The sequence below is a fragment of the Eriocheir sinensis genome, chromosome 17, assembly GCF_024679095.1.
Source record: "Eriocheir sinensis breed Jianghai 21 chromosome 17, ASM2467909v1, whole genome shotgun sequence".
Lineage (NCBI taxonomy): Eukaryota > Metazoa > Arthropoda > Malacostraca > Decapoda > Varunidae > Eriocheir > Eriocheir sinensis.
Window position 1 is genome coordinate 19,728,284 of NC_066525.1, and position 9,442 is coordinate 19,737,725.

Consider the following 9,442-nt stretch of genomic DNA (forward strand, 5'->3'; position numbering starts at 1 on the left):
ATAGCATCAGTGTCTAGCGGGCTGTCTACGTCAGAGCCGCCACTTAAGATTTGCCGGACTATAGTGGCAATGGTCAGTGCCGAGTGATCATGAGTCTTCCCGGCACTGGGTACCGGTACCGGGTGCCGGCTGAATCGACTCTTCTCGGCACTTGGTACCGGTACCGGGTGCCGGCTGAATCGATTCTTCTCGGCACTTGGTACCGGTACCGGGTGCCGAGAAGAATCGATTCAGCCGCACCCGGTACCGGTACTCTGTGCCAGGAAGACTCATGATCACTCGACACTGACCATCGCCACTTGTTCCTCTACCGTTTGGATCTTGGTGACGCTCAGCGGCGCGCGGCTGGCCAGTCGCCTTGCGGTACCGGTATGGGGCCCTGTGGAGACGCTTTAAGCCTTGAATGTTGTGCTGGCTGCTGAGTCACTGCCTCGCTGACCGTCTTCCCAAGCTCCCACCATTTTGTCCTGCTTTTCGTTTCCATCGTAGCTCCCGTCTCCATTGTTTTATTATTGGATTTATTTATTGGATATACTGGATAATTCTTCATGTCCGATTCTATTTTTAGGTTGCTAATATATATTGTTATTGTCATTAGACTATGATCGAGTACATCCATAACATATATACATGCTATTTCTTATCGAAAAAATAAATATTCACTTCATTCAGAGAGAGAGACAAAAGTCCACTCTGTGTGTGTGTGTGTGTGTGTGTGTGTGTGTGTGTGTGTGTGTCACACACACACACACACACACACACACACACACACACACACACACACAGTGGACTTTTTCCTCTCATTTATTTCTGCCCTTAACTAGGATGTTTCTTCTGTTGTACACACTCTCACTACCACCAACACCAGTACTATTGTAAATCTCGAGCATGCATTGCCTAATTTTGAAATAACAACCGATGAAGTCCTTAAAGCTCTCCATTCACTTAAAACAAATAAAAGTCCTGGACCTGACAAAGTATATCCAACTCTGCTGAAAGAAACAAAGAGCGAAATACTCTCCTCCCTCACAACCGTATTCAATATGTCCTTGCGACAAGGCATCGTCCCTTCAGATTGGAAAAAGGCTAACGTGACACCGATTTTCAAGAAAGGAGACAAAAAAGTACCAGGTAATTACAGGCCCATTAGTCTAACTTCGGTTGTAGGTAAGCTACTTGAGGGCATAATTAGAGACAAAATTGTGAATTACCTTGAAAGCCACTCATTGATTGGGGACTCACAACATGGCTTCCGAAACAAAAGATCCTGCCTATCAAACCTATTAACCTTTTATAACGACCTCTTCACTGTTTATGACGTAACCAAATCACTGGACGTAGTCTATCTTGATTTCCAGAAAGCGTTTGATAAAGTCCTGCATCATAAATTACTTTACAAATTAAAGCAAATAGGTATTGACGATCAAGTAAACCAATGGATCGCGAGTTGGTTGAGCAACAGACAACAAAGAGTAGTGATTGACGGATTTAACTCAGAGTGGGCGCCTGTCACTAGTGGCGTCCCTCAGGGCTCGGTCCTTGGCCCATTGCTCTTCATTATTTACATCAACGACGTGGATGTTGGACTCAATAACCGCATTAGTAAATTTGCAGACGACACAAAGATTGGCAACTCGGTTCTCACTGACGAAGACAGGCAAAGCCTCCAAGAGGATTTGCACAAAATTTCAGCTTGGTCGGATAGATGGGAGATGCCCTTTAACGTAGACAAGTGCCAGGTCCTTCAAGTTGGAACGAGGAATAAGAAGTTCGATTACGAAATGCGCGGCGTTAAACTCAAAAGCGTTCAATGCGTCAAAGACTTGGGGGTCAAAATCGCGTCAAACCTCAAATTCTCACAGCAATGCATCGATGCAGCAAATAAAGCGAACAGAATGTTGGGCTTAATTAAAAGAAACTTTGTATTCAAGAATAAAGATGTAATACTCCGGCTGTACAACATTTTATTCAGACCCACTTGGAATATGCGGTACAGTTTGGTCTACCCACCATGCAAAGGATATTGCTAAATTAGAAGGTTTTAAGCGTCGGCAAACGAAAATGATCCCTTACTTGCGCAACAAATCAAACGAAGAAACGCTTTCTACCCATAACATGATCTCTCTTGAGAAACGTCGCCTCGAGGAAAACTGATCGAATGTTTTAAAATACTTAATGGTTTCACGAATGTAGACAGATCAACATTGTTTATGATCGATGACACTTTGCGCACGAGGAACAATGGCGTAAAACTCAGATGTAGACAAGTAAATTCAGACTGCACCAAATTTTTCTTCACCAACGTTGTAGTGCGAGAATGGAATAAGCTTCCACCGTCAGTGGTCCAGTGTAACACGATTGACTCCTTCAAAAATAAGCTCGACCGTCACTTCCTTCAACTTAATATCAACTAGAGTAGAAATGCAACGTTTTGGAGTCTTCTGATTAATGTAAAATCACTTAGGTTTAAGGACAGACCACCAAGTCTGGACCATGGGGTCTGTGTGGTCTGATTTTCTATGTAAATCTATGTAAATCTCTCTCTCTCTCTCTCTCTCTCTGAATGAAGTGAATATTTATTTTTTCGATAAAAAATAGCATGTATAGTTATTATGGATGTACTCGATCATAGTCTAATAACAATAACAATATTTATTAGCATCCTAAAAAAAAAGAAAAAGAATTGGACATGAAGAATTATCAATAAATCCAATAAATAAATCCGAGCAATCTGGTACCGGTACTGAACAATCTGGTACCGGTACCGTACCGTTTAGCTGGTACCGTTAGTGCCGGTACTGGTACCGGTACCTGCCCACCTTAGCCGCGCCCCGTTAGTTGGCTCTGACTGTCGGGGAGAGCACACGTTCTCGGTTCTCGGTGAAGTGTCGCGACCAATCTCTAACTTCTTCAGTCTACACTTCACATCAGCATGCCCAGCAGGTGTTGCGCACCTCGGTGCAGCGGGAATTAACCCACTGGTCCTACAGTGGCTATTTTATCGTTCCCAAAAGATGAATCACTGGCACGTGAATGGGTTAGACCTTAGAGCCATAAAGAGTGACGATTTAACACCTAATCAGAGCAGCAGGGTAAGTACTCCAATATTATACCATCCCTGTTATAATTGCTGATATTCCAGTGCATTTAAGGTTTTATTAGAACGTAAGGTGGGAAATATTAGGGGCATCAATGTATGACCGTAGGTTGTTTTATGCAGGGCCAGTGCAAACCTCCCGTTACAGGTCGTCACATTCTTTATAATGAGAAATCAACTCATTCTAAGTCAGAAATGTTCAATAGTGAAATGTATTTATTGCAACGGTTTCGAAGTTACTCTTCACAACATTCAAATTATGAACGCGCCGCCAGCCCGGGGGAGGAAGGGGGGGGGGGGGGGGCGGCATGCTGTCCGTTGAATCTTAATATCAGTTTACTATTTCCCATTATTCATATTAGTTCTGAATGACGTTCATATGATAAACATCAAAATAATCGTACGGAACAATATAGAACGTGGTGTATTATAGCAGATAATAGCTACAGCATAATGAATTTCATATGGCAACATCGATCAGCTGGGAGTCACGGAGCAGCTTGTGATTGATTGATTTGATGCCTCAGGTTTTTTTTTTTTTTTTTTGTGTGTGTATGTGTGTGTGTGTGTTTATTATAATTAAAGCCATTAATCATACTCTAAATGAATCATGAAGTGACAAAAGTATTTTATTGATATCTATATTTTAAGGTTACCTATGTAACTCCATTTACGATGAGACTAGCCTAGGGAAATAAACAGGCTCTTTCACATGATACCCTCATTTTGTGAATTAAAGTTATGAATCTCTCTCTCTCTCTCTCTCTCTCTCTCTCTCTCTCTCTCTCTCTCTCTCTCTCTCTCTCTCTCTTCTATAAGAAGGCCGTGGCAGAGCTGAGGTGGTGGGGGTGATCGCACTCTTACCAACCCCGCCGAGATTACCGGGTTGTTCAGTGTGAACTTCGTCGGACCCCACTGTAACGATAGTTTTTTTTAGTGTGTGTACATACATCCTTAGTGCATAATACTGCAGCAGTTGAATAACTAAAAACATATGATATGTGGAAGAAATAAGGCAGAAAATCTCATTTACTCCGTCGATCAGGGAGCGAGAAATGCAACGTTTTGGGTGGAATTGCTGGCTCCGCTCACCGGCTAACCTCCGCCCACCCCTACCCCCATGCTTCACTTCACAGTGAGGAGCGGCCCGCTGAGGGCCACTCCATGTATTATTCCTCAAAGATAAAAACCTTTCAACCTTTCGAAAATATTCTGCCGGGGCACCTCAATTCACCCTGATTCGCCGGCTGGTTCTTATGCTCCTCCCACCTCAATGATGTCATCAGCCTCAAACTCACTCGCTCCTCTCTCTCTCTCTCTCTCTCTCTCTCTCTCTCTCTCTCTCTCTCTCTCTCTCTCTCTCTCTCTCTGAGCCAGAAATATTGATGGAATTTTTGTTCATCGCACAGCAGTTCTTTATATTGTGTTCCACATTTTTCTTCTGTTTCCTTTTCTTTGAGGATATGTGTACCCAGTCTTTTGTTTTATCCTTTTGAGTTTTTCCTTTTTCTCTTCCTCCAGAAGAAGTGGTATTAGTACATCTAAGTCATTGTTACTAAAATTCTTAAATATGGTTAGCACACCTGTGATATTTCCAGGTTGAAGGACAGAATCGTACTGCTACCAAATGGTGTAAGTAGGTCCCTTGCAGGTCCGGGCCGTATACTTGCTGGTGTAGTGTGAATACACATGCTGTTGCCGGCTCGTAGCTGTGCAGTACGGTACGGTCACACCCTGTAAACCCGTCACTTATACCAAGTCAAGTCACTCTGCCTTCAAAACTGCGACCAGGGGCGGTTTGGGGCGGAGCAGCGGGATGACGTCACTTGAATCCAAATACCTGGCAGTTCACGGGTGACTTAAGTTGAGGCCGGGTGTGCACTTTGGATGTTGACGATGATGAGGTTTCAGGCCCCGGTCCGCCGCCGTAGCAACGCTACACAGGATTGTGTAGTGTGCATGCTCGGCTACTTTTACCGCGCGTTCAGGCAAGCCACTGACGAAAAAAATATGCCTTTTTATTGTGGTATGCGTGACTGTAACTTCAATGCCTACAAACGGCGGTGTGGGGTGTAAGGGGGGGGGGGGGGGACATCTTGAAGTGATTGGGTGAAATTATTCCACCTTTCCTCATTTTCTCTAAATCCCAATTTCTACATTCTCTAGTTTGGCACCAAGCAGCGTCACGCATAAGCCACGCCTCTGCCGTGTCTCCTCCCAAAAGCTGCGTATGACTTGACATGGTATAAGTGACTTTGCTCAATTTGTGGTAAACGTGCTGGTTTGTGAATCAGCCTTAACCCGGGATTTAGGGTCAGTGTGACACCTAGGTTACCACAGTTTACCTTCCCTATGTTTCCTCCCCAAACATCCCCATTCATCGACCAGCTCGAAAGAGATAGTCAACAATTAAGTGAGCTAAACGTCGACTGTCCAGGCCGGGACTCGAATCCGGTCCCGCGGATTCGTAGCTAGGCACGAACCATGGAAGCGGTACATACATTCCTTTTTTTGTTCCAGTATTGACGAACATAAATCTTCTGTGTTATATTATCTTGCTCTTTTATCAATAGGAGGAAAACCTTAGATGAAAAGGGTGATCCCTCCACCCCCAAAGGATAAAGTTTTCTTTCTGAAAAGCTAAAAGCCATCAACATTATATTCTGAAATACTCAGTATGTGAACAAATGTTTCGGAGGAGAGAGAGAGAGAGAGAGAGAGAGAGAGAGAGAGAGAGAGAGAGAGAGAGAGACTATGGTGAGAAAGGAAATGAATTGGAAATAACACAAGATCCTTGCCTACAGTTCTTTATTTATGAGAGTTGAAGCTTGTGTCCCAGAGTATTTAATGTCAATTTCCAACAGTCCAACTCAGGAAATAGAGAAATTCAGTCCGCTTCAGTAGTAGCCGCCACCTTTGCTGCTAGGAAAGACGGCGGTCCCCTGATACGTCACTACGGGGTGGTAGCCGCTGCCATCAGCCCAGTAGTTGACGTTCTGCACCCGACCATCGGGAAGGTTCACCCAATAGCCGCCGTGAGCGCTGCCGCGGCCGTCCCCGCTCTCGCTGTGGCCGAAGTTTGTGTTACCCGCTGAGACGCCGTAATCGAAGTTGTAGGGAATTGGTACCTGTAATAATAAAGATGTTACTCATTTAGAGTGACATGCATTGTCATATATTATACCAAAACTTAATCCAAATACAAGCTTTCTGAAATCAAATTGAAATCACTCTTCAACTCACAGCCACTCCGCCCCCATAACCACCCCCGGTACCGCCGCCACCTCCATGGCCGCCTCCAAAGCCACCACCGCCGCCGCCTCCAAAGCCACCACCGCCGCCACCTCCATGGCCTCCTCCAAAGCCACCACCGCCGCCACTGCCGCCTGGAAGAGCAAAGCAGGCGGCCGCCAGCAGGCAAATTTTAATCACCTGTAGGAAAGAAAATGAGGTTACGATCGCGTTGAAAAATTGATTCCTCCTTGGCTATTCAATGCCATTTACTTTTTGCATTTTCTTCGTTAGAGAGGCACTGCAGCAGCTCTGATACCGGCCACTCACAACAGAGATCATATTGGATGAGCTGCGGTCACCTTCCAATGGTTTACTGCTGCTGCCTCTCTCCAGCGATCCTTTATATCTGCGCCTCCTGTCATGATCTGCATCTTTGTCTCTGGCGGAGAGAAAGAGCCCAGTGACGCAAGCCTCCGCAGTTGCCCCATACCTGCAATTTCCTTCTTTATGACATTATTTTTTGCACTGTTAAGCTCATTTTAACTCTGACCCCATGTAGTTCTCTCCTGAGCCCATTCATCTACGACAATCGCAGCACTCGTGACTTCTTGCTTCTCCGTCGATCGTGCTATGAATCAAATATGGTGAACACTATCTCTGTATATGTTTATAATTATAAAAATAAAAAAAATTCTTTCCACTGGAGTTTCTCTATTGTTCCTGTCTGACTTTATATTTTTCCCCTACACAAATATCATCACAGTCACGCGACATTATGATTATCATAAAGTATCTATTTTAGAATATTCAAGGGGGATCAATGGTGGTCGCTATTTAGTTACAAGCTACCTGACAAGGAAAACACTTAGTAACACCTTTCTCCATTTTCAGAGACTCCAACATTGTTCTGAATACAAGGCATTAATTAAGTATGGAAACTTATAGCAATACTCTATCTTATATTCAACATAACCTCTGCACTTGACATGTCACGAATGATAGAATCCATGTAATCTATATTGTTGTAGTGCAAGGCATCTAAATCTAATACCTAATAATACCTAATAATACCATTTTATTTATTTTTAGGTTGCGACCTATTGCTCCGTTAGGCTTGGCCTGATGGTCGGCCCAGCCCGTTTTGGAGTAGGCAAGTGTATATAGTGGCGCCATCTTGTTTCGGCTCATGCTGCCCCACAGAGCTCATCTTTGAGCCTCTCTTTGGAGAAGTAATCTAGAGTCCGGGTTAATAGGTGATTTTCAAGGCAGCATGTGGGTAGTCTTCGGCCACGGCAGATGATATTCGAAACGATTTACTCGTTGTATGGAAGAATAATTGCAGGAATATGATCTAAACAGAGATTTCAATTGCTAGTATATGAATTATGCAGCGCTGTGGCTAGTGCATGAAACTACCGATATACATAATTCTGATAAGAATATATCTCCAAGAAAGGTGTCACATTGTTTGTCCCTTTTCATCGACCTGCAAAGTCTTCAGTGTTTGGTGGCACTGCAATGATCCCCAGGCTGATACTTCCCCACTCCTTATGCCGTCCTTAAACAATGAGACAATGAGGATGAGTGGAGTAATCACAAAGACAAGACTAGACGAGACAAGACAAAGAGGATGAGTGAAGTAATCATGTGTCATGGAATTCTGAAGCACCACCATATCAACCTTCATCACTTTCATCATCTTCATCATTGATGTTACGTTGCAGCTGACTGTCTTTGCTCTGTGTCTGTGTGTGTGTGTGTGTGTGTGTGTGTGTGTGTGTGTGTGTGTGTGTGTGTGTGTGTGTGTGTGTGTGTGTGTGTGTGTGTGTGTGTGTGAGAGAGAGTGAGAGAGAGAGAGAGAGAGAGAGAGAGAGAGAGAGAGAGAGAGCATAATGACAACAGGCGCAGATATAAAGGATCGCTGGAGAGAGGCAGCAGCAGTAAACCATTGGAAGGTGACCGCAGCTCATCCAATATGATCTCTGTTGTGAGTGGCCGGTATCAGAGCTGCTGCAGTGCCTCTCTAACGAAGAAAATGCAAAAAGTAAATGGCATTGAATAGCCAAGGAGGAATCAATTTTTCAACGCGATCGTAACCTCATTTTCTTTCCTACAGGTGATTAAAATTTGCCTGCTGGCGGCCGCCTGCTTTGCTCTTCCAGGCGGCAGTGGCGGCGGCTCTGGTGGTGGCTATGGAGGGGGCGGCGGCGGTGGTGGCTTTGGAGGAGGCCATGGAGGTGGCGGCGGTGGTGGCTTTGGAGGCGGCGGCGGTGGTGGCTTTGGAGGCGGCCATGGAGGTGGCGGCGGTGGCGGGGGTGGTTATGGGGGCGGAGTGGCTGTGAGTTGAAGAGTGATTTCAATTTGATTTCAGAAAGCTTGTATTTGAATTAAGTTTCGGTATAATATTTGACAATGCATGTCACTCTAAATGAGTAACATCTTTATTATTACAGGTACCAATTCCCTACAACTTCGATTACGGCGTCTCAGCGGGTAACACAAACTTCGGCCACAGCGAGAGCGGGGACGGCCGCGGCAGCGCTCACGGCGGCTACTGGGTCAACCTTCCCGACGGTCGGGTGCAGAACGTCAACTACTGGGCTGATGGCAGCGGCTACCACCCCGTGGTGACGTATCAGGGGACCGCCGTCTTTCCTAGCAGCAAAGGTGGCGGCTACTACTGAAGCGGACTGAGTTTCTTAATTTTTGAAGGAGGATTGGAGGAAATTAACATTAAAAATTCTGTAACAAACTTCAACACTCGTAAATAAAGGACTGTAGGCGAGCCTATTTAGTTATTACCCACGCTTTCCTTTCCTTCCTTAGTCGTCTCTCTCTCTCTCTCTCTCTCTCTCTCTCTCTCCCCCAGGTAGGCGATACCCCCCACCTAGGTGCGGTGGAAAGATCTGAGGAGGAGTTGCAGGGAGGAAATATGAGACGGTCGGGGGACGTCAGGGTGGCATTAACACGTATTAATTTATTTTTCTTTTTTATAAAAATTGTAATGATAATAGCGAAGTCACAAACAAGACAATTTTATTACCTGTAAGGCATACGTTTAGCCCTACCAAGCTAAAGGAGCCCACGTATATTTTATAGGTAATGAAATTG

General features: G+C 44.9%; 1 protein-coding gene across 1 annotated transcript; it reads left to right on the forward strand.

Annotated features, from left to right (window-relative positions):
• The first annotated feature begins 2,856 nt into the window (after window positions 1-2,856).
• On the forward strand, window positions 2,857-9,116 carry LOC127000065 (uncharacterized). The gene is made up of 3 exons (XM_050863483.1): window positions 2,857-3,092; window positions 8,448-8,669; window positions 8,785-9,116. The coding sequence occupies exons 1-3, from the start codon at window positions 3,015-3,017 to the stop codon at window positions 9,013-9,015; spliced, it is 531 nt and encodes a 176-aa protein (XP_050719440.1). The 5' UTR covers window positions 2,857-3,014; the 3' UTR covers window positions 9,016-9,116.
• Window positions 9,117-9,442: the final 326 nt, after the last annotated feature.

What these genes read in the sequence shown, in the direction of transcription:
- LOC127000065 (XM_050863483.1), top strand. Translation starts at nt 3,015, where the DNA reads ATGAATCACTGGCACGTGAATGGGTTAGACCTTAGAGCCATAAAGAGT. An exon ending in CACCTAATCAGAGCAGCAGG is followed by an intron (nt 3,093 to 8,447) that starts GTAAGTACTCCA and finishes TCTTTCCTACAG; the next exon opens with GTGATTAAAATTTGCCTGCT. An exon ending in GTTATGGGGGCGGAGTGGCT is followed by an intron (nt 8,670 to 8,784) that starts GTGAGTTGAAGA and finishes TTATTATTACAG; the next exon opens with GTACCAATTCCCTACAACTT.